Source organism: Giraffa tippelskirchi, chromosome 6 (assembly GCF_054371585.1).
Source record: "Giraffa tippelskirchi isolate mGirTip1 chromosome 6, T2T-mGirTip1v1.2.pri, whole genome shotgun sequence".
NCBI classification, from domain to species: domain Eukaryota; kingdom Metazoa; phylum Chordata; class Mammalia; order Artiodactyla; family Giraffidae; genus Giraffa; species Giraffa tippelskirchi.
Window position 1 is genome coordinate 123,240,047 of NC_137280.1, and position 25,756 is coordinate 123,265,802.

A 25,756-nucleotide genomic window follows, 5' to 3' on the forward strand; every position below is an offset into this window, starting at 1 on the left:
AAAAGATTTTTTTTTTTTTAAACTGGACTTATTAAATATACATAACGTAAAGTTTACCATTTCACTATTTTTGAGCATTAAGTGTGTTTACATCATCCCCATCCATTTTCAGAACTTTCCCATTGTTCTGAACAGGATCTTTACTTATTTAACAGCAACTCCCCATCCTGCTCTCTCCTCAGTTCCTGGTAACCTCTTTTCTACTTTATTTCTTTATCAATTTCCCTATTCTAGGTACCTCATATAAGTGGAATCATATATTTGTCTTATTGAGGACAACAGCAACATTTTTTGTATATATTCCAGTTAGCTTATCCATTCAATTGTTAATGAACATTTGGATAGTTCTACTGTGGATGGTATACTGCTGTGAACATGTGTTCAAATATCTCTGAGACACTGCTTTCAGTTCTTTTGGGTATACACCCAGAAGAGGAATTGCTGGATTATATGGTAAGTTTATTTTTAACTCTTTGAGGTACTGCCATACTGTTTTTCCACAGTGCCTGTACCATTTCTCATTGCAACCAGCAGGGCACAGGAGTTCTAATTTTTCTCCATATCTTTACCAACAGTTTATTTTTCCTGTTTTCTGTTGTTGTTTTGATAGTAGCCATCCTAATGAATGTGAGATGGTTATCTCATAGTTTTGATGTGCATTCTCCAAATGATTAGTGATACAGAGTATCTTTTCATGGGTTTATTGGCCATTTGTATATCATCTCTGGAGAAATGTCTATTCTAGTCTTTTGCACATCATTGAGGTGGTTTTTTTTTTTTTGGTTGTTGAGTTTTAGTTCTTTATATATTCTGGATATTAATCTCTTATCACACGTATGTTTTGCATTTATTTTCTTTTGTTGTCTGGATTGCCTTTTCACTCTTGGTAGTATCCTCTGATACACCAGTTTTTATTTGGATGAAGTTCAGTTTGTTTTTTTTTTTTTCTATTGTTACATGTGTCTTTGGTGTCATATCCAAGAAAGCATTACCAAATCTAGTGTCATAAAACTTTCGCCCTGTGATTCTTTTCTAAAGTTTTATAGTTTTAGCTCTTATGTTTAGGTGTTTGATCCATTTTGAGTTAATTATTGTATACCATAGAAGGTAAGAGTCTTAACTTCATTGTTTTACATGTGGATATCCAGTTTTCTCAGCCCTATTTATTGAAAAGACTGTCCTTTCCTCTTGGAATGGTCTTGACATCCTTGTTGAAAATCATTTGACTATCAGAGGGTTTGTTTCTGGGTTCTTCATTTTGTTCTGTTGATCTCTTATGTCTTTATGTGGTACTTTATGCCAGAACCACATCGTTGTTTACTGTAATTTTGCAGTAAGTTGATGCCAAATTAGATCTTGAAGTAAATAATTTTTTGTACATTTATCTTGCATGGTTTAGTTGAATATGTGTGCTGTTGTGAAAATAAAACAAATTCTTTTCACTGTTTTGTCTCGATTTTGGAGGTGATTACACAACTGTTTTTCAAAAGTTGTAGAATAGGGAAACTGAAGTGACTTTTACTGCATATAAAAAAGAAAAACAGGTAAAAATAAACTCATTAAAAAATTTGTATTTTTCAAGTTTGACCTTCTATATAAACAAATAGTGAAAAACGTGAAATCAATTATCCTTTATGCTTTCCCAGCCCAATTAAGTTTTTTTCTCTTGAGTGACTGTGAAGCCACACCCTTAGAAGTCTTGAAGCAATTTTAGTTATACTTTATGTGTTGGAGGATTTAAGTCTTATTAGTACCTTCTGTTTTCTCTTAAGAAAAAAAGTTAAATACACCAGGCATTGTAGAGAGTCTCACAAAACAACAGTTACTGAAATTTGCCCAGGTGCCAGTGTGCTTGCTTTGAGACGGTGAGAATGTTGTTTGTTGCTTGTGCGTTGCGGTGGTTGACTCAGCCCCCTTGCTGTGGGCCTGGGCTGAATGGGCTGAACAGGGTAGTGAGGTGAACAGTCTGGCTTGATTTGCCTTGTTTCATGCTGTTTTTGCTCACTTGCAAGAGCACTATACTAAATTTATCCATTATTGAAAGTTCAGAGTGTGCAGAAATAACCTTGCTTCAAAATATAACTTCAGCATTGCCCTTTCTCTGTTGGAGCTTCCTGCTACTGCTAAGTCACTTCAGTCGTGTCTGACTCTGTGCGACCCCACAGACGGCAGCCCACCAGGCTCCCCCGTCCCTGGGATTCTCCAGGCAAGAACACTGGAGTGGGTTGCCATTTCCTTCTCCAATGCATGAAAGTGAAAAGTGAAAGTGAAGTCGCTCAGTCGTGTCCGACCCCTAGCGAACCCATGGACTGCAGCCCACCAGGCTCCCCCGTCCATAGGATCTTCCAGGCAAGACTACTGGAGTGGGTTGCCATTTCCTTCTCCGGTTGGAGCTTCCAAATGTTCATTATTTTCCTCTTTAGTTTTTTTTTTCTTTCTAATAACAAACTTTCTCCATGTGCAAGCATACCTCCTACCCCATTTCTAATGGAGCTTGAAATGAGCATGCATTTCTGTTTACTTGTTGATGGAGTGTCATCTGTCAAGCCCCCTTTTGGTTGGGATTTAATTTGTGCTTTTTCACTGGCTGCAAGTTTGGAGCAGTGCATTTAAGGCAAATACAGTTAGAAAGGCAACTTTGAGTGTTTTTCTGAATATTTGTAACAAAGATTTGATCGTTTGGATCAAGTATTGTATGAGTAGTGTGATTAGATTTTAAAATTTCTTGCCTATTCAGTGTTCCCATTGTAGTAAAAGAAGAAAGGGAATTATATTGTGGAAGTTATTTTCATCTGTAAGAGTTTTTCTTTACTGAAGAAAAAACTGTAACATTTCTGTTACAGTTTTTTCTCTTTTGAGTCTCTTTTGTGTTAAATTTTTGTGATGAAATAATTTAATCCAATTTAATCTTAGTGTTAAATAACTGATGTTATTCCTTAATTGCTAATTTAAAGAGTAGTTCTTTTCTGGATTACTTCATTTTGGCTCTTCTACTTCATTATATTGAGCTGTGGATTTCTTTCTTTCTCTTGTTCTGAGATTTCATTGTTAAATACTGTCATAAACAAGTGGATCATCAATTGTATTTTGAAAATGCTTTATTACTCTGATTTATTTTGTTGGTATTAGACATTATAACGGAGAAGACAATGGCACCCCACTCCATTACTCTTACCTGGAGAATCCCATGGCCGGAGGAGTCTGGTGGGCTGCAGTCCATGTGGTCACTAAGGGTCGGACACGACTGAGCGACTTCAGTTTCACTTTTCACTTTCATGCATTGGAGAAGGAAATGGCAACCCACTCCAGTGTTCTTGCCTGGAGAATCCCAGGGATGGGGGAACGTAGTGGCTGCCACCTATGGGTTTGCACAGAGTCAGACTGAAGTGACTTAGCAGCAGCAGCAAGTATAAATTGAGGAGTAAGTTGGAAGCCTGGTTAATTACCAGATTACATAATCTTGTACTGGTTTATTAGCCAGGGTAGAGTGCAGGCTGTTCTTGAAACTGAAAGTGTGGTCATAACTCAGAAAACTCATTCACAGTGGCCCATTTCAAGTTACATGAAGGATAGGGGGAGCCTTTGCTAATAGTCCATTTGCCCTGTGCAGCACCGATACATGCTTTGTTTCCAGGCAAAGATGCATTGTTAACTATTTCCTCATGATATGTTGAATATTTCATTATGTTAAATATTTCAATATTAATCTAGACTGTTAATCATGGTTTATGAAAAATGATAGTGCACTGAGTAAGGCAGAGTTGAAAGGGTAAGTTACTATTACTGATGAGTCAGTGTTCATGGGGATTTTCTGTTCCTGGGGATCTCTAAATTGGCAGAGGTTTCTTACAATCATCTGTTATCATTTTCTTGCTTCCTTGGACTTGGGGTCATCATGTTCTCAGAAAAGCTCTGGACTGACTTTGAAGTGTATCTTTAGAGACCTGTCATTTTGCACAGAAGTGGGAAAGTGGAATGTGAGCTTGATCCCTTGGGAGGAAAGGAAAAAATTCAAGGAAATGGAATATGGCAACCCTTGAGAGAAATTTAAACTTCTTTGGAGTCATTAAGACCAGTGGAAAAGGTGATATTTTCAAAGTATCTTTATTGAGTTAGGGTCTAAGGCTATATTTGCTGTCTCAATTTCAAGGAAGGGTTCAGTTAAATACAGTTCATTTATTAAGCCTGACTTTAAAAGCAGGTGCTAGGGAAGATGTTAAGAATGTGTAAGTGGTACTTCCTTGGCTGTCCAGTGGTTAAGACTCTGTACTTCCACTGCAGGGGGCACAGGTTTGATCCCTCTTAGGGGAACTAAGATCCCACAGGCTGGGCAGTGTGCCCAAAAGAAAAAAAAAGTGTAAGTCACCATTGCTAAACTTAAGAAGTTTACAAACTAATGACATTAACTTTAGTAATATCACTGATAGGTAAGAATTAGCTATCTGTACCTGTTTTTCTAAAGTATTACGGGAGAGAGAGAGTTCTTCGTTCTTTCCACATGTGTCAGTGTTACTAGGTGAAATCTTAAAACAGTTAAGCCAGTTCAGTTAATCATTTCTAGGATGTTGTTAGAGGAACGTTACCGTGCTCAAAAAAGGCATGGTCCCTGTGTTCCAAGGAGCGGTCAGCTTTACGGGAGACGGACACACTGCTGTCGCGCTGTGCAGCAAGTGCTGTGATAGAGATGCTTGTAAAATGAGAGGGGAACCAGAAAAGAGGGAACAGCTCTTAGAAGCAGAGGACATCTGTGTGACCCTTGAAGGAAGATGGAAAAATTTGAAGGTCTGCCCTGAGCAGAGGATCGGGATTGCACAAAGGTCTGGAGACATGCACTCCCTGGAGGAGAGTTTGGAATGCAGGCAGGTGATGAGGTTGACAGACCAGGGTGAGTAAGGTTTGTTTGTTGGAGTTTCAGCTTTATCCTGTCTTTGGTGGGGAAGCAATCCTATGCTTTTTTCAGAGGAAGTTGATTCCATGGTGATGATAACTGTCTGGGACTATCTGGAGAATGATTGGAAATGAGAAGATTCCTGAGAACAGGGAGGGTAAGTAAAGTGAGATGCAAGGTGCAAGGAGGGGAAGGAAGAGGAGTAAAGGGGCCTAGAGTCTCCTTCTAGGCGCCTAGTTTGGTAGAGCTTTGATCAGTGGAGATGAGGAAATCCACAGGGGGAATAGATGAGGAAGAAAGTGCTTGGCTCTGGCCTTGTGGGTTTTGAGGAATTGAACTCTCCATTGTGTGCGTGAAGGCCTTTAGACTGGGGAAGTGTTGCTGGCCAGGATGGCAGTGGCTTTTGGTTTTTAATATGGTTATTGTGGGGGAGAGGTTGCCTTTTATCTTTGTGTTTCTTTGGGGGAGGGTGCTTTTCAGGATTTCTTAAGTATTCTATAAATAGTAAGAATAAAATTGTATTTTTAAGTTAAGATAATCTCTGATGCCTTCTTAATTGTTTTGCTTATCCTTCAGCCTTATCTTCTGCCATTTCACTATCTGTCTAATATTTTTCATTCACACCTGTGGTTCTTGGAAGGTGCCAAAGGTCTTTGGTCCCTTTGCACAGCCTGAAACAGCTGCCCTCCCTCCTAGGACATCAGACCCTCAGTGATGATTCTGCCCATTGGGGATTCCCTCCTGGGTGCTCCTCTTTGCATTGATGGATCGCTTTACAACTTTATACTTTCTGTTATATTACAAACTTTTTCTTTCTAGACTGTGAGCATTTCCCTCAACTTTCTTTTTTTTTGAAATTCTTCAAATGTACAGAAAAGTCAAAAGTAATACAGTGAGTACTTGATTCTTCAGTTCACCTAGTTTCATCAATTGTTAACATTTTTCAGATTTCCTCTATTACCATATATAAGCTTTTTATCTGAGGCATTTGAAAGTAAACTGAAGATACCAAGTATTTCACCCTGATGTTTTTTAGCACATAACTCCTCTATGAGTAAGGACGTTGCCTTACTTAACTAACTATAACATATAAGAAATTTTACTTTGATATAGTAACATGATTCCTTTTAAAGAGTGGTCCAAGAGCCAATGTCTGCCCTCCCTGGGAACTTGTGAGAAATGCAGACTCTTAAATATTACCCTAGACCTACTGATTCAGAATTTACCTTTTAACAAGATTCCTAAAAGTACTGATCTATACTCTGGTTTCTCTTCAAATCGCATAAATCTTTCGCCTTTTACTAAAAGTACTGATCTCCTGTACAATCCATATTAAATCCCACCAGTTGTTCCAGTGATGTCCTTCATAGTTTTGTTTTGTTTTTTTTCTTTTAAATCCAAGAATCAATGAAAGATCCTTTAAGGAATTTAGTTGTGTTTCTTTGGTTTTGTCAGTCTTTTTATTTTTTCTGTGACATTGACACTTGGAGAGTTTAAGCCAGTTGTAGAGAATGCCTACAGTTTGGATTTGTCTCATTGTTTCCGCTTGTGGTAAGAAAAGTACATATGTGATGATGTACCTTTCTCAGCATTGAAATGATTGTCAGGTTGTTCCACTTGTGGTGATGCTAATAAGTTTAAACACTTGGGATTAAGTGGCATCTGCCAGATAGCTCTATTGTAAAGGAACATTTTTTCCTTTTGCACTTAATAATTGATTGCTGTAATTGCTATGATGATCTGGTAGGGATTTCTGATTAGTCTTTGTGTCCCTGGCACCTAGCAGGATCCTCAGGATGTAGCAATTGGTCAGTCATTGACAAATGAGTGATAACCAAGTCATCAAAGGTATATGTTACAAGTTTTAGAGATATTTCTTTCTTGTTTTCTCAGTTCTTTCTCACTCAGTCTGGATAACTTCCTCTAGTCAAGTTTGAGCATCTTTTCTCCTGGCTCTCTAAGAAAAGTACAGTCCTCTTATTCCTGTGTGCTTATCAGCTGGGTGAGAAGTTTCTCTGCCTTTTAGTCCCATTGTTGTAAAACAAAACCCTCTTTTCCCTTTTGTCTCTCTGTTCTCTTGAGCTTCCAGTCCAGATGCTGGCTTCATCTTTGTTTTTCAGACCATTCAGTTTCTTATGGAAACAGGGACTTCCTGTGGATCCATAATCAGTTATCTGTTGTGAGGGCTTAGTGCAGTTTTCTCTTAAACACTTGCATTGTTAATGGTCTCAACCATGTGGAATGGAAGCTGAGTAAATGGACATAGGTATCTGGCCCACAGTGCAGTTACTTCAGCAGCTGTGGAGCTTGTTTCTGTTTTTCTCTTCATTTGATCTCTCACCTCTTCTCTGTGCTCCAGGCTCACTGGTCACCTCTTTCTCTAAGTCCTGGGAGATTCTGCCTTATCTCTGTCACCTCTGTGTGCAGTGCTCCTCCCCCAGATAATTCACTCGACTGGCTCTTTATTGACTTTCAGCTCAAATGTTATCCAGATGGAAAGGTCCTGGAAGGATCCTACCTCATTGCATTACCATTACCCTGCTTAATTTCCTTTCTAGCACAGATATTGTTTTGTTTACTTATTTATGCTGTTACTACAGTGTAGTTTCATGAAGACAGACTTTTTTTTTTGTCTCGAATAGTGTCTATACAGAGAAGGCAGTAAAATATTTGATTGAGTGGCTGAATAGTGGACCAACCATTGCTTTTTTAGGTTTACCTTTTGTCCTTTGCTTGGTGCTTTTGTTAATCATTGTGTTTCCTGTGTTTCCCCATTACCTTCGATACTCTAGAGAAGATAAGAAAATGCAAGTGATGGGATGTTTTATTATGATTAAAAATAATTATAACCTTTAGCAGTAATAAATTATCATAATATTACAATGTTAAAATAAAACAAAGACCTAGCGTGTCCTTTTTCTTATAGAACTGTATACCTGAGTGACAATTTGTAGTGTGTGCCACATAAGTGATATAAAATGTATCTGTATATGAGTGGATCAGATAAAATGATGGTTTATGTAATCCAGTACTCTGCTGTAGATGGAAACTTGACTCATTATGTTTTGGCTCTCAGGTTTGACCAAGGCTGAATATTTTTTTTTTTGGAATGCGAGGACGATGATACTGTACTTGTAATTAGAAAGAGACTGCATTTTTTTTGGAGCAGGGAGAAGGGAACAAGTTTTCTTTTTGTTTACATGAACTTGTGCTTTCATACATCTTATTTTCTTACCCCTCCTTGTCCCTCTTACCCCTGTTCCCAACTAGTTTACATTTTAGGAGAAAGTGACAGGCTTGGGGACCTGTAGGTGCACCTGTGTTTGCTCAGTCACATCCAACTCTTTGTGACTCCATGAGCTGTAGCCTGCTGGGCTCCTCAGTCCATGGGATCCTCCAGGTGAGAATACTGGAGTGGGTTACCATTTCCTACTCCAGAGGACCATTCCGATCCAAGGATAATCATAGGACCACTGGGGAAACCCAGGCTTGGGGATGGATTTGGTCAAATAAACAGATGTCAGTCAGTCTTAATCATAAGGTTTTTTGTCTTTTGTTTTTTTTTTTTATGCAGTAACCTGGAGATTTGAAGGTTAAGATCCCAACAGCTTTGTTAATTCTGTTTAATACAGATGTAGCCTAGCATCCCTAGGACTGCACTGACTAATTCACAATCCTGTATCTTGTGCACTGTGACAGCATTACTGTGGATACTTTTAATTTCTAAATTTCTTGATTTGCATTTAAATGAACCATCCAACCATTGCATTAACTTAACCTTGCTGTTTATATTGGGGAAAAAAAAAAAGTTGGCATTGAGTAGCTAGGTAAGGATACTCCAAAGCTTTGGAGCAGATACATTTTAAGAATGATGTGGCCATCCCATTGTAAATGAACATCTAATGTCTTTGGAGAAGGTATGTAGTTCTTTGCATGAATGAGGCCATTTGCCAACAATCAGCCTCCTTGGTTCTGGAGGAGCTGTGCTTTTACTTTCTGCTTACTGCTTCTCCATTTCTCTTTTTATCATGAAGATTGCTCGTCAACTGCCCACTGTCTCTGCCCCTTTCTGAATTTATACTGAACTTTTGCTTTATAGCCAGGATTGCTGTTTATAAGGTATTGAAGACTGAATAACTACAGTTTAACATTTTATTTAGTTTCACCAAGCATGATCTCCTCCTGGAAAAACCTCAGCTTGCTGTAATTCATTAAGGTTGACTAGCTCTAGTAGGTTTTGTAATAGATCTTGTGAAGGAGTGCTCTGTAAGTTAATTGGAAAACTAGAAATTGCCTAGAGTTTAAAAGTTATTTTTTGGGCTACTTTAAACGATGTCATTAATTGTAGAGAAGCAGAAGATATGACTAGGATTGAGGTAGGAACTTTGTCTTGGTAGGCTTGTAAATATTTTAAAATCGTATTGCATAAATTTAATTCAGCTAATACTGTGTCTGCTCTGCATAAAGCATCGTTGCTTAAAGCACCTTGCCAGCAACTTAAGGCTTGTAAAGAAGCATAAGCATAGTTGTCATCTTTAAACTTAAAATACAGCTAGGGTTACCATAGTCTAAACCTGGGAAAAATTAAATTACGTTTAATGAAACAATTCGGAGGCTATTGAGAGATCATTTCAGGGGAGGGAATACTAGAATTTCAGAACTGAAAAGACTTGAGCTTAGAATTCAACCCCTTTCATTTTGTAGATGAGAAAACTGAGGATTCAGAAAGCTGAGGTAACTTGCCTGATGTCAGGGAAAAAATAAATGATGAAGCTGGTTCCAGGAGCCATGTTCTTTCCAGAGAATGTGTTTTCATTAGATTTTAAATGTTCTACCTCTACTTTTTGAAATCCTTTTAGGGTTGTAGTCACAAAAGCATAACTTGATTTTGTAGTATGGTTTAATAACATTTGATGTCCCTCATGGCAGGACCTTTGATTAAAGATGCATCACAAAGCAGTCTGCTTCCTTCATGGTTGTTGAAAGGCTTGAAAACACACTGGATGGGTTCTCAGTTTTCAAGTGTCAGTATATTTCAAGTTTCTCAATGGAAGTGAGTGAGTGAGTGAGTCCTTTGCCTTAACATCTTTAGTGGGAGCCTTAATCTAGTGTATTTTATGGGGGAGGCTGAAGACCCCCTCAGAGACATTACTTAAGAGGAGGTGGAGTTCTGGAATGTATAATCAGAAAGGACTTCATGGGAAAATCTTCAGTGACTGCAAAGTGGTGACCGAAAGGGCAAACATAGTACTCAGACATGATTGTCCCAAACAATGATAAAATTTTTTGGAACAAGTTTCTAACATTAAATTTGGAAGATTTAACATAAAAATCTGCATGTTCGGATCTCTTAAAAAATTGAATGATCTGCCAACCTTAGATACGTGTAATAAAGACTGCTGGGGCTCATGGGAAGCTGGGCACAGGCTTTTCCCATTTACGAGTTCCCAGACCCAAAGAGATCAGGGTTGTTTGAATTTTGTTATTGTGCTTACACTCTGCCTTTTTTCCCTGTTAACAAGAAAGTGAAATTATCTTGTACCCCAGAGTATCAAAATTAGGGAAACAAAAGACAAAAATACATTTTTTGAGAATATGTTTATCCTTTTTATCAAGATGTGTACGATCATCAGGGGACTCTTGTTCTTTCTCTAAGGCAATTCTAATTTTTCTCCAAGTGTCTGAAGCCTTTTTACCCCATGACTGGACTGGTCCAGTCTGTCCAGGCTCACCTTGGGCAGCTTGTTCCCTCTTTGAGTTATCTCTAAACAGCTTTCCTTTTCCTTGGTAGCTTTTCCGTGGCCTGAACCCTGTCTTTCAGCTAAGGATTCTCATCCTAGTCTTCAGTTTTGCTCACTGGGCTTGAGCTATGAATTCTAAATAAGAATGCATGTGTTCCGTGTTTGGATCTTGATTTGCTGGTTTTCAAAAGTGATCAAGTCCTTAGGCTCAGTGCCTTTCCCCAGGCAGGGGTTGACCTAATGTTTTTCTCTGGACTCCTTTCATAAAGGCTTTTTATTGCAAGAAAAAATGAATGTATTTCTTTGGGAAAGTGAATTGTTGTGTGTCGTACTTGTTTAATAATTAAAATCCAAATGTGAAAATGTGACTACATGTCTGCTTGCAAGTAGCTTCACTTCAGTTGTTTTTGGGCTCATTCCCTCTACAACCTTTGAAAGATTTTCTGTTTTGTGTTGATAGAGTGGCTGGAATGCTAGGATACAGAAATGCAGGATGCGTGGGGAAAATCATTCCTTCTGAAATGTCTTATCTTTGACATTTCATGACATTTGCTTGAGCTACAGTTGTCAGCCCTGTAGCAATATAGACTAGTCCCAACTCCTAAGGTTTACTGACTTGGATTAATCAGCTTAGTGGACAAATAACCTTTAAAAACCAGAGTATAGGCTTTATACAATATGAGTGTAGAGATAGTAAATTTGCCCACTTGAGATGAAACAAATTCTGTGGAAACTGGCATTCTTTGTTACCAGATTAAATCTATATTCCTTTTGGCATCCTATCTTCAGTGATTCTAGAATTTGTTTAATTTTATTCATTTATTTGGCTGTGTTGGGTATTCATTGCTGCTTGGGCTTTTCTCTAGTTGTGCTGAGCAGGGGCTACTCTCCAGTTGTCTTGCATGGGCTTCTCATTGTGGCACCTTGTCTTACTGCAGAGGACAGGCTCTAGAGTGTTTGGGCTTCAGTAATTGTGGCATGTGGGCTCAGTAGTTGTGGCTTATGGGTTCCAGAGTGCTGCTCTCAGTAGTGATGGTGCAAGGGGCTTAGTTGCTCTGTGGCATGTGGAATCTTCCTGAACCAGGAATTGATCCTGTGTCTCCTGCATTGGCAGGTGGATTCTTTATCACCGAGCCAACAGGGAAGCCCAGGTTCTAGAATTTTTGATGCTTACATAAGTCTTTGTGAAATGTTAGATGATGCTTGAAGTAACATTTTCAGCGATATCTAAAGGAGTCTTATCTATTTGTGCCTCAAGCATGCATTTAGGGGAGAGGATGCAGACAGATGTTTTTATATTAAAGTTAGGAGTGGACTAGTCACAGACATGTGCAGTTCTACTTTGTCCTGGTCATCATTCAAATATGAGATGTAGATGTCTGTTGCTTTTCTGTAGAGGGTTTAGAACTGTGCTGTCTGATAAGGTCATTAGTGGCTATTTAACATTAATTAAAATGAAATAAAATTTAAAAAAAATCAGTTCTCAGCCACGTTAGCCATTTCAGGATGTCTCTCTTCCTCTCTCTTCTACCCCTTCTCCTCCCCTCTGCTTCCGCTCCCTCTCTCCTGCTTCCCCTCCCTCTCTCCATCCCTTCCTTCTCCCTATCCCCCATTCTTCCATTCAGTTTCCCTTTGTTCCTTATCTCTCGTCTCCCTTTTTTCCTTCTGCCTCCCATTTTTTCATTCTTCTTTGTGTATATGTATATATTTAATACATTTTTTTTCTAAACCATGTGAGAGTAAGGTGTAAACATTATTCCCATTATGTGTAATAAGGACATAGCTGCAATACAATGAAGGGAATTTTCAAAGTTTAACATTGATATATTACTATTTATTATCTATTTCAGAATCCCTGATCAAATTTTATCAGCTGTCTCAATTGTTTCTTATTCCTAGTGCAATTTTCAGCCCAGAATGACTGCATTTAGTTTTTATGTCTTTTTTTAGCCTCTTTTAATTTGGAAGTATTTCTCAGCCTCTTTGTTTTAACTTCCTTGGCATTTTTGAAGACTGTAGCTAGTTACTTTATAGAATATCCATTAATTTGAGTTTGTCTGATGTTTTCTTATGACAAGATTGGGGGTGTGTAATTTTGAAATACCACAGAAAGCAATGCTGTATCCTTCTCATTGTGTTGCATTAGGAAGTACATGATGTCCATTTATACCATTACTAGGGATGTTCATTTTTGTCACTTGGCTAAGGTGGTGTTTGCCAGGTTTCTGCTCTGCAGAGTTAAATACTATATTTCCCCTATTGGTAATCAGTAATCTCTTGGGAGTTACTATAAGACTATGTAAATACTTAGTTTCTTTTTCATTTAAATATATTTTTAATTGGAAGATAATTGCTTTATGATGTTGTATTGGTTTCTGCTGTACAACAGCAATGTGAATCAGTTATACGTATACATATATCCCTTTGCTCTTGAACCCACCCCCCCATCCCACCCTCTAGATTGGCACAGAGCACTGGGTTGAATACTCAGTTTCTTAGTAAACTTTTCACCTGTTTGCTTTAGCATTCTTTGCTAATTCTCGCGTGAATATATTGTGAGGTTTCTTAAATGGTGGTTTTTCTATATGTGTTACTCCTTCTCTATATGTTAGCTGATTTCCTATTATGGAAGAACTTTTCCTTCTTTGTGTTATCATGGACTCATTTTATTCAGTGGCTCATAGTCTGTTTAATTTTCACACGAGCCCTCCTCTAAAGATAGTGATAATCTTTTTTTTTTTTTTTAAGTAAATGATAGCCTTATTTTATAAATGAGGAAACAAGCTCAAAGTGGTTGAGTGATGATCAAGCATGCCTTTTGATTATGTCTTCCTTGCACCTGATAAAGATTCTACTTCTTTCATTACAAAAGCAACTTCCTAAATACCTGTAATTTTATAAAATCAGAGAATACAATTGTGAAAAAAGAAAGTTAACACCACTCGTAATCCCCCAATCTTAACACTGTTGTTAATATTTTGGTTTATATATCCCACTGCAGTTACACTTCATATTGTTTTTGAAATCTACTTTCCATCTTTAGTAGTATGTATTTTGAACATTTTCTCATAAACCTCTACAACATTTTTTTTTTTTTAATTTTTTACCAGTTTATTGCTACCAACCCATCTCCTTCCACCCTCAGGCACGCATGCTCAGTCATGTAACCCCATGGACTGCAGCCCGCCAGGCTCCTCTGTCCATGGACTTTTCCAGGCAAGAATACTGGAGTGGGTTGCCATTTCCTTCTCCCATTTTCTTCATTTTTAAGATGAGAAATTTCAGGTGTACCCAGCCACTCCATATGATCTCCATCTAGATTTAACAGTTATGAATATTTTTTAATAATTCCTGGTCTCTCTGTGTATGTTTACTTTTGCTGAATTTGAAAGTTGCAGTCACCCTGACATTTGACTCCTAAAGATTTCAGTACACATCTCCTAAAAATAGTCCTTTTTCTATACAGCTGCAGTTCATTATCACACCTGTGAAACTGAGCAGTAATTCCATAAGATAATCTAATTTGTTGTTGTTCAGTCACTAGGTCATGTCCAACTCTTTGCGACCCCAAGCACGCCTTTCATATTGTCCATGGGGTTCTCCAGGCAAGAATACTGGAGCCGGTTGCCATTTCCTTCTCCAGTGAATATAATCTAATATTTAATATAAAAATTTACCAGTTTTCCTACAAATGTCTTCTTAGTAGCTTTTTTTTTCTTTATATAAATGGAAGCATATAGTGTGTACTATTTTGATACTTGAGATAAAATTCACATGCCATAGAATTCAACCTTTTGAAGTGTTCAATTCACTAGTTTTTAATATCGCTACAGAGTTGTACCTCCATTACTACAATCAATTTTATATATAGTCACTATCCCTAAAAGAAACCCTGTTCCCATTTCCAGTCATTCCCTGTTCCCGCCCAACCCCCTCACTTCAGCCCCAGGCAACCACAATTCTACTTTTGGTCTCCATAAATTTGCCTATTCTAAACATTCACCTAAATGGAAGCAAGCAGTATGTGGTCTTTTGTGAACCTGCTCCTTTCGTTTAGCATAATGTTTTCAAGGTTCATCAACCTTGTACCATGTATAAGTGCGTACTTCATTCCTTTTTTTATTGCCAAAAACACACATTTTATTTATCCATTAATCAGCCAGTGAACATTTGTGTTGTCTCTTTTCTTTCCTTCTTTTTTGGCTATTATGAATAATGCTGCTATGAATGTTAGTATACAAGTTTTCCTGTGGACATATGTGTTAAATTCTTTTGAGTACATACCTAGGAATAGAATTGCTGAGTCATGTGGTAGCTATTTTTAACCTTTTGAGAAACTGCTGCTGCTGCTGCTACTGCTGCTAAGTCTCGCTTCAGTCGTGTCCGACTCTGTGCGACCCCATGGACGGCAGCCCACCAGGCTCCCCCGTCCCTGGGATTCTCCAGGCAAGAACACTGGGGTGGCTTGCCATTTCCTTCTCCTTCTTAGTAGCTTTTTGTTTCAAACCAGGATCCAAATGAGATATGTGTATTGCATTAGATTCTTTTGTCTCCTTAGTCTTCTAGTCTAAATTACGTCCCACACTCCCTTATTGACTTTTTGAAGAGTTAAGGCCCCATTGTCTTATAAAAATGCCTTATATTCCAATTTGTCTGTTCCCTTGTGGTATTTAACATGCATCTGTGTCCCTTGTATACTTCTGTGAAATTCAGTTCAGATTAGGGTTTTTAACCTGCACTGAATATGGATTGGAAAAGTTTTGTCTTCATTATTATTAATAGAAATTTATTATTAGCAATAGAAAACAAACTCCAACTTCAGTTGAATCTGTAACTTTGTCCCAACAGTAGGAGTCTCAGTGCTTTTCATACATGAAGTAATTGTAAGCTATCTTGAAAAAGTGTGTGTTCATTATTACTTTGAAGTAGTTATCAGAATTCTTGACATCTTATTTAGTATGTTAATAAAGAGCATATAGATTGCTTTTAATAGTTAAATCTCAATATATGTTTCTTTTGTAATTCTTTGAGTTGTTTCAATTTCATGCATTTAAAAAAAAATTCTGAGAAAGTGTCTGTAGCTGCATTGTGTGCCACTGAAGCCCCATCCACACGTGGCTCCTAAGCACTGGACATGTGACCTGTCTGGGTGCAAATATGCCTTAAGTGTAAAACACATCCTAGATTTCCAACACTTAGTACTTTGTAAACCATCGTATGTAATCAGTAATTTGAAAAAATCAGTTACATAATGAAATGATAATATTTTGTATATACTGTGTTAAATAAATATATTATTGAAGTTAATTCATCTATTTCTTTCTACTTTTTAGTGTGGCTACTAGAAAAATTTAAATTGCATAGGTGGCTTGTATTATATTTCTACTGGACAACATTAGTCTATAAGATTCACTGGACTGCTTAAGGGATCCATACATTGAAAAAGGCTTAGAATCCCTATGCAGAGGCTTCATTAGACTCAGGTTAAATATTTAATTTTCATTTTGCTTTTGGACAATTAACTTTGCTCAGTTTATAGTAATACTGAGGCTCTTGAAAAACATCTAAAACTTTTTTTTTTTCAATTAAGAATACTTTTTAGGGAATACAGGGCACTTCATATTTCGTTATGGAGGCATATAATACCAGAGTTGCATTATTAGCAATGGTAAGTTTTGTTACTTAAGGAGATGGCCATTAGATCTCAATGTTGTAAAGGTATGTCTTGCCCCCTTTGTAATTAGTTAAGTAAAACCTGTCAGGTGATACTTTGGCACCGTACAGATAGTCTGTTCCCCAGTAGTCTATCACCTAATGGTATTAATATCCATTGATAGTCCTAGTATGAATCAGTTATTACATTGGGGTTTACAAAATGGTCATTTTCTAATTCTCTTGTACATTTATGGTACAGAAAGTTTCTTCTCACCCCCTTTGTTTTCTTTTGAGGATCCTTAGGGCTTCCCCTGTGGCTCAGAGGTAAAAAATCCACCTGTATTGCAGGAGAACATAGGTTCATTCCCTTGGTCCGGAAGATCGCCTGGAGGAAGGCATGGTAGCTCACTCCAGTATTCTTACTGGAGAATCCCATGGACAGAGGAGCCTGGCGGCCTATGGTCCATAGGGTTGTAAAGACTTGGACACAACTGAAGCGACTGACCATGCATGATCATAGGATAGCTGTCTAATAGGCAGTTACAGTCATCTTCTTGATATTCAACTTGTGAATTTAGCCATTGGAGCCCTTGGTTCTTGTATCTTTATGATATGCTCTTGTTAGTCATTGTGTCTTTCCTTGCTTTCTCCACAATAGGATATATCAAGCCTGTAATATACCTTTTTAAAAAATTTTTTTTTAAAGGAATTAGTAGTTAATAGAAATAAAGACCTGGGCAGTGAGAATACTATTATTTCTTCCTAAATTTTGTTAATGTAGTTTTTTAAGAGCAGCACAGTATCCCATTTTGTGATTGGTTGTTTGATTTATTTATTCAGTGGTCTATTTTTTGAAATATAGGTAGTCTCCAGGTTTTAGTGATTATACATAGTGCTTTTGTAAACATCATTGTACCCAGGCTTTTCCATGGACCTTCATTTTTCCTTTCGAGTGAAAATCAAGAGGTAAAAATTCATAAGAATGCACCCTTTTAAGGTTTGTATTTCTGTAGCCAGTTTGTTGTTTATATTAGTGTTTACCTCATCTACATACCTCACCTGTTTTTCTGTTTAATCTTTGAGGCACTACTTTTAGAAGCAAACACCAACTGCCTGGTATTATGGCTGAAGTCTTTTCCCTTAGTCTTAAAGCCTCTGTCTAATGGAAGTTTACCTTGACACAGTGATACAGTGATACTTGACTAAGTGTGACTTGAAATTTCTTAAGGCTGTGAGTGATAATAGCTGTAGGTGCAGAAGACAGTAGACTGAAGTATTAGGTTTTAATACAGTAAGATAAGATATTCTGTAAGAATCCATCAGAAAATGAAGTGAGGTTTACCTTTTAGATAATAAGTGTATTATAACTACTGCGGAATAAGGCAAATCAGAATCTTCTGTATTAGCCTTCTTTCCTGTGAGCTTTTCATCCTGATTCTAGGTTAGTATGAAAAAACTGGCGGTAGAAGTGCCTTGGTGCCAGAGAAGCCCAAGGGGAAAAGCTCATGATTGGGAATGCCCTCTTGTCGACACCCATAATGTTTGTAAACTCAAAATCTTATGTGTAAGAGGATGTAAGAGTTACTGGGCCCTCATGTGCAGGCTGGTAAGAATTTCTTTCATCTTGTGGTGAATGTAACTTTCCTGGTGTAAAAAAGTCCTTGAGTAGGAGAAGATTTTTTATATTTCATATGTGTGTTTGATATTTGCCTGACTGGCTGTTTCCCTTTCAGAAATGACTGCTGTCCACACAGGCAACATAAACTTCAAATGGGACCCCAAAAGTCTAGAGATCAGGACTCTGGCAGTTGAAAGACTGTTAGAGCCTCTTGTTACCCAGGTAAGAATCTGCAAACAAATACATAGTTGTTGTAACATGGTTCCGTAATAGTAGGCCTGGGTAATAAACACAGGGCAAAGTTGTTTAGTTCAAAGCTTTAAGTTGAGTCGTTGAGTTTATCTGATAGTAATGGGACAGTTTGTCTCCAGTAATAATTAAATATTTATGTGTGGATTCATTTAGCCCTTTAGAAATATATTTGCTGCCATTTTATTCAGTCTTGATTGGCAGTAATAGGGACTAGTGATATGCAGTGCATATCACTTGATACTTAAAAGTATTTCTAAGAAAGGTGGGATATGGAACCTTGACTATTAAGTCTGTTCACCGCGATGAATACACCTTTTGTTGTCCAGGATCAGTTAGAAGGTCATTTAATTTGAGAGCGTAGGTTTGGTATGTTCTGTTACAAGTACAGATATCACAATGTGATGACATTTCATTAAACTGTTAGCAACTTGCTGTGCACATGTAGCGTTTTGGCATATTTTGGCATGTGTATGTGTCTTGTGTGTGAGTGTGAGGGAGACAGACACTGTACTCGAGCACGAAAATGAGAGGTAATGGCATGGTTGCAGTCACCATCTGCGGTGATTTTGATGCTCAAGAAAATAAATATTTTAAATATAAATATAAAATAAATATTTTTAAATATAAATTATTTTCTTGGGCTCCAAAATTCATTGTTAACCTCTCTAAACTCCTCGATGACATGATAGAGACATGTAACTTGTTTGTTGTTGGTTTTTAATCTGTAAAATGAAGCTTGAAAGCCTAATGATCATGTTTGAGAAATTAAAGTATTCATTATATTTCTTAACTTACATGTTGAGATAGCTAAATTATTTTGGAAACTAAATATGGAGTATCGTTACTGAATATTTTAAATATGGAGAGAATTTTATCTTATTTGTTAATATTAACTAGACTCTCATAAATGTGATGTTTCATTTTACTATGAATAATTTATTCTTGCTATCTGTAAACATGTTACTCTTTCTGTTTTTTTTTCTTTTAATTCTAGTTGGCTACAATTTAATTTTCAAAATTGAAACTTTTAGGTTACAACCTTGGTAAACACCAATAGCAAGGGGCCCTCTAATAAGAAGAGAGGTCGTTCTAAGAAGGCCCATGTCTTGGCTGCATCTGTTGAACAAGCAACTGAGAATTTCTTGGAGAAGGGGGATAAAATTGCAAAGGAGAGTCAGTTTCTCAAGGAGGAGCTTGTGGCTGCTGTAGAAGATGTTAGAAAACAAGGTAGGTCAATACCACTTTTCATATGGAGAGAGCCAGGCTTTTCTAGAAAAATAATCCTTGAAGGTGACTTTGTGGTCAGTATTTTCATTCTTAATATGTTGCCAGTTGCTCAAGTAACTACAAATATTCACTTACTGGAAATGTATTAAGTTGTACTGGCTTAAGCTTTAATCAGGAGTGATTAACAAAAGTACATCTTTTTTGGAGAATCTGAATCCAATTCTCTTCAATATTCAAGTAATAGTTGTAGGAATGTTGTAGCACAATTTGATGGGAAATATATGGGGCAGAAGTTTATCTTTTATCCTGTGTAATATATGTTAGTTTGTGCTAAAGATACAGGGGTGATAAAATAGAAAAATGTTTAGCAATTCTGAAAAAAACCGAGACAATGTCTCTTTCTGTCAAACTGATACGTTAAACCAGCTATGCATATTTGCACTGGCTTGAGTTTAAAATAATTTAAATGTGAGCTTAAAGGAAACATGTTTTGGGAAACTCAGAAGTAATAAGAAGTGAAATGGTAACCCACAGCTTACCAATGGTTACTGTTAGAAAAACTGCCATCACTATGATGCAATAATCATGATAAGAGGACTTTATTTTCTTAAATTATTTTATATTGGAGTATGGTTGATTAACAACATTAGTTTCATGTGTAGAGCCAAGTGATACAGTTATACATGTATCTATTTTTTTTTATTCTTTTTCATATTCTTTTTCCATTTAGGTTATTACAGAATATTGAATAGAGCACCCTGTGCTATATAGTAGGTCCTTTTTGCTTATCTAGATAAGAGGACTGTAAATCTGAAAGAATAACTTTGAAACCTGTAGTTTTTTGTTAAACTTTGGTCCAGCAGGAGGACTTCAACAAAAGCATAGGTTTGTTTTTTTTTGGGGGGGCTGTTGACTATCAACTAAGGTGAACTGACTCCCATGCTCTGTGCATATGCTCTACTGGCCTTTGGGAGCGCCTCAGTGGCTCTCTTGCAGAAGGCAATGGCACCCCACTCCAGTACTCTTGCCTGGAAAATCCCATGGACAGAGGAGCCTGGAGGGCTACAGTCCATGGGGTCGGACACGACTGAGCGACTTCACTTTCACTTTTCACTTTCATGCATTGGAGAAGGAAATGGCAACCCACTCCAGTGTTCTTGCCAGGAGAGTCCCAGGGACGGGGGAGCCTGGTGGGCTGCCGTCTATGGGGTCGCACAGAGTCGGACATGACTGAAGTGGCTTAGCAGCAGCAGCAGCAGCAGCAGTGGCCCTCTGGCTGACAGCAGTATACATAGTCCATTGGAGTCTTTAGTCAAATTCATCCCTGTGACAGTATCCAAAAAGGGCAAGGCATTAAGTGGAGATGCTATCTCCTATTGTTCTGAGTTTGTGAATAAATATTTCTAATACTGAAAATGGTGAGGTTACTTAAGTTCCATAATCCTAGCTGAGTGGATATGTTAGTTTTCTCTGGCTGCCATAGTAAATGACTACTAACGTGGTAACTTAAAACAACAGAAATTTATTTGTTTGGCGTTCTGGAGGCTAGATATCTGAAATCAAGGTGTCAGCAGGATTCGTTCTTTCTTGGGGCCTTAGATGAAGACTGTTCCATGTTCTTTCCTAGCTTCTGCTTGTTGCTGGCAATCCTTGGTGTTCCTTGACAGGTAGACAGGTCCCTCCAGTATCTGGCTTTTTTTGTCACATGTTATTTTCCATGTATCTGTGTTGCCAGGTTCCCTCTTAAGAGGATGTTAGTCATTGAATTGGGGTCCACTCTAATCCAGGATGACCTCATCTTAATTTGGTTATATCTACAAGGACCCTATATCTAAATAAGGCCACATTCACAGATTCTGGGAGGATCTAAATTTTGGGGGGGATACTGTTCAACCTGGCAGAGTGAATTTTGAATGAATTTAAAGCGATTTAATTGTCCGATTCAGGACCATTTTTGAGCTTTTTGTTGAGGAAATCAGGATGACTGTTATTTCTCTGCCCTCTGTGAGAAAGTTTTGCTTCCTTAGTCTTCTTGCTTCCCCTAATGAAAGTCACAGTATTAACAGGTGAATTTGGTCAAGTGTTCATGGGTCTACAAAGACGTTTATTTTCAAAATAAGTTGAATTGTAACAAATAATTTTTTCCCCTACTATATATGTTCTTGTTCCAGAAGTTTCTCTGATACACATCTGCAGCAATTGTGATATAATACACCCTCCCAAGCACAGCCCCACTCCTCCCAATTGTGAATGCATATCGAAATTTCAGTTTCTGTTATTTTCGTTTGTATCTGAGAAAATTTTGTATGTGGCACTGAATCATAAATACTTATCTGTTCCAGTACAGCTTTGTGATTATTTTTTATCTATTCATGATCTAGTCTCCATAATTTTCCTTCTCCTTGCAGGAAAACAAAACAGAACTAAAACTAAAGCAAATGTATAACTGCCTCCCATCACTGTTACTGGGTCAGATATGAAAAACCTCAGATGTGAAGTGCCTTGCCTTTCTTCTGTTGGCTTAGTTTTTTCTTTGGTGAATGTTAACAAATAGTGATGCAGTCTCTCTCCTATTACAAATAGAACAAAATACATGGTATGATAATGGTTAAGCACAGATTCTTGAGTGAACCAAGCCTTGTAGGTTATGTTGTTGAAGCTATTTACTCATCATTTGAAACCCTGAAGTGATGTTAATATATGAAGATTCTTTAACACCTCTTCCTTTAAAAATGAGGCCTGATTTTGATTCTCTTGAATATGTGTTGTACTTTGTGGTCAGTATTTTCATTCTTATATGTTGCCAGTTGCTCAAGTAACTACAAATATTCACTTATTGGAAATGTATTAAGTTGTACTGGCTTTAAGCTTTTTTAAGTATTTCATGGATACTTGAATAGGGCTCTGATGAGAAAAAGAGGGCTCTTGACTGGTTAGGGGACATCCAAGAGGCAGAGATGGGAAAGCCTAAATGAAACTTGTTTGAAAAGGGGAGAGACATTTAAAAAGCAGAATATGTGTTGTACTTACTTAGTTCTCTAAAGAATAGAATGTGGTGTGGAAGTTACACTATTTACTTTCGAAGCAAAGTCACAAGGAGAATTTTGTGTTTTCCTATCTCTTTCTCATGGATTACTGATTCCAGGGGAAGCTGGCTAGGTTATGAGGACACTCAGGAGGTCTTGTGGAGAGGAACTGAAGTCTCTTGTACCAGTTTACCAAGCATGTAACCAGGCCACCTTGGAAGATCACCCAACTAAAGTTAAGTTTCAGATAAGGCAGCCCCAGCCAACCCTGAATTCCTGACCCACAGAAAACTTGGAGAGGTAATAAATGTTTAAGATAATTACTTGAGGGTAATTTATTAGGCAGGAGTATATAATTAATACAAAAACCTTTCCCAGGCCTGCTTTCAGCAGTCCTGAGCACTTAAGGAAAACTCTGACCTAACTGCTCTGAATTTTACTGGTATATAAAATGTAGAGTAATTACGATTATCAAGAACTCCATAGTGGATTGACTAATAAAGTAGAGTTCTTTGCATTTCAAGTCTGTTGCTTATCCATTGTAACATCCTTTAATTGCTAAAGGATGTATAAAAAGATGTTTTTGTTCTGAATCAGTGTGGGCTACTTTCTTTCATCCAGTACAAGTTGGCCTTTTTTTTTCCCATAAAGGACCAAGTAGTAAGGATTTTAGACCTTATTGGCAATAAGGTTTCTCTTAACACTATTGAGTTCAGCAGTTGTGTTGGGAAAGCAGCTATTCATTGTAAACACAAATGGGCATGGCTGTGTTCCAGTAAAACATATTTATGAAAACAGTGGATTGGCTAGATTTGACCCACAAGCCATAGTTAGATGACTTCTGATCTAGGGTTAAAGATGTGCGCTTACTGTCTTCAAATAAATAGTTGATTTAGGTTCTTATTTATAATGCTTTTGAGCCAAAAATTGAACCTTCAGTATCTTTTGAGTTTGTATAAGCCCTGTTTGTGCTCTTCTGTGCCGTCATTAATAATCAAAGACTTGAATGTATGCACTTTTTCAGCATAACTTAATTTTCTTTTTGTATTTGCCCCTGATTACATGAATAATAAACACAAACATTTGTGAGTACACTAAAACCTTCTCATAACACTGTCAGTGGGTAAAACATACACATACATAAATGCAGGGTTGCTTTACCTCAAGACCAGGTGAGTCTCTTGTGGTGGATGGGAGCCAGTTATCAATTTAATGGCCTCCAAACCCCTGCGACGGAGAAGGCAATGGCAACCCACTCCAGTGTTCTTGCCTGGAGAATCCCGGGACGGGGGAGCCTGGTGGGCTGCCGTCCGTGGGGTTGCACAGAGTTGGACACGACTGAAGCGACTTAGCAGCAGCAGCAGCAGCAAACCCCTGTGAAACAGGGATTTTGTTGTACTGCTTGTCAGCCCAAACTAGTTGTTAACTACCTGATACGGGCAGAAGCTTACATGTGTCTCTTAAAGATGTGTTTTTTGGGGACCCTGCCCACCCTCACATTACCTACTCTGATTAGGTCATTCTTACCTTTATACTTTTTCTTCCTAGCTCTTGGCACAGTGATAGTTAAATAGCTGTTATCTTCCCTTCTTAGGCTCCAGCAGCATAGGTTCTGTGATGGTCTGGCAACTGTTTTCTGTGGCAGCTGTCATGGTGCCTGTCTGTGATAGGCACTTAAATGTTTGAGGAAGGTAATTGACTGTGTTCTCCAAGAAGTATGTGAGAAAAGGTGTTTCTTAAAAATTAAGATGTTTTCGCCCCAGTGCCAAATGAAGTACAGGGATACTGGTGAAGAATCTTACCTTTAAAAAAAAAAAAAAAGATAATTCACTTAACATAAAATTCACATTTTAAAATGTATATAATTCAGTGTTTTTTTTAGTATATTCACAGAATTGTGCAGCTTCACTATTATTTAATTCCAGAACACTTTCATCATTCTCAAAATAAATCTCATACCCATTAGCAGCTTTCCTTATATATACGTACTTTAACAATACCTGTATGTTGCAAAGAGTATCTAAAAATATTTCATGGATACTTGAATAGGGCTCTGATGAGAAAAAGAGGGCCCTTAACTGGTTAGGGGACATCCAAGAGGCAGAGATGGGAAAGCCTAAATGAAACTTGTTTGAAAAGGGGAGAGACATTTAAAAAGCAGGACCAGTGATGATAGTAATAAATAGGAAGTTCAGTGATGAGGGATAGTTTCTACTAGAATAGTGTTTTTTAATCCATTAGCTACAATTTACAGTAGTTCTCAAAGGCCAAGAACAGAGACTTGCTGCTGCATCAGTAACTGCTTCCCTGTAGCTCATGGGCATTTCGGGGTAAATGAGGGAGGAGAAGGTCCCAAGAGTCTCAGGTGCACCTTTATGTATTCTCATATTCTCACACAGCTTCTAAAGATACTCTTCTCAGCAAAGGGGCGGATGATTGGTGAGCTGCAGGTTCACAAAAGTGTGTTTCCTGGGGAAAAGCTTGGTGTTAGGCCAGAGTGGGGAAAGGGCTGGGTGACCATGTGTGGTCTCTCATGAAGAGAGACTGTCTTGGGGAATTCCCTGGAGGTTCCCTGGTTAGGACTCTGTGCTTCCACTGTAGGGGGCCTGGGTTCGATTCCTGGTCAAGGAACTAGGATTGAGCATGTAGTGCAGAGTGGCCAAAATAATTTTTAAAAAGGAGAGAGAGTCTGTCTTCTAGCAGACAGGAGGCTGTTTTTCCTGTTGTTTTTTTTTTTTTTGTCTCGGAGCTTGTAATCAGGACATATGGACATAAAAAATAATAGTATGAGTAGCATACAAAGAATGGAGTGGAATAGGAAGGTACGCATGGGATTAGAAAAACTTCCTGAAGGTGTTCTGGATCTTGAAAGGTAAAAGAAGGGAGGGGGACAAAGTCATTCAGGTAAAAAAAGCAGCAGACAAAGCAAGATGTGCACCGGGAACACTGAAGGCTCTGACTGGAGAGGAGTGCTGGGAGGAGAGGTTGGATACAAAAGAGCTTGCAGCTAGATTTTAGAGGGTGGCTTGGAATGCCAAGTGAAGAAGGGAGCACTATCAGGGAAATGATACTGAGTTAGAGAGTTCTGTGGCTGGAATAGATCTCCCAGGTTCAGGTTCCCATATACTTAAATATATCTAGTGACATAGGACTTGCACCTCTGGAAGCAGCTTTTTCCAACGTTGCTTTGTGTTTATTTTTAACACCTTTTTCTTCTTAAATTAAACTAAAATATGTCTCCTTAACTTTGTTCCTGTTTTAAGAAGTTCTACCATCTAGATAACATGGAATATGAAAAGAAGTGGTGTTTAGGGGAGATTAGTTTCTCAGGTGTGTACAGGAAGACTTA

The 25,756-nt window shown here is 37.9% G+C and overlaps 1 protein-coding gene across 7 annotated transcripts in view; it reads left to right on the forward strand.

The window, feature by feature from the left end:
* The window catches only part of CTNNA1 (catenin alpha 1), a 370,505-nt gene that overhangs the window by 195,832 nt on the left and 148,917 nt on the right, over nucleotides 1–25,756 (forward strand). For all 7 annotated transcript variants that reach the window (XM_081500833.1, XM_081500835.1, XM_081500832.1 and 4 more), the window contains 2 exons: nucleotides 18,018–18,124; nucleotides 19,186–19,381. In XM_081500833.1, coding sequence (XP_081356959.1) covers nucleotides 18,020–18,124; nucleotides 19,186–19,381 — 301 coding nt within the window. In that variant the 5' untranslated portion in view covers nucleotides 18,018–18,019. The remainder of the gene's footprint in view (nucleotides 1–18,017; nucleotides 18,125–19,185; nucleotides 19,382–25,756) is intronic.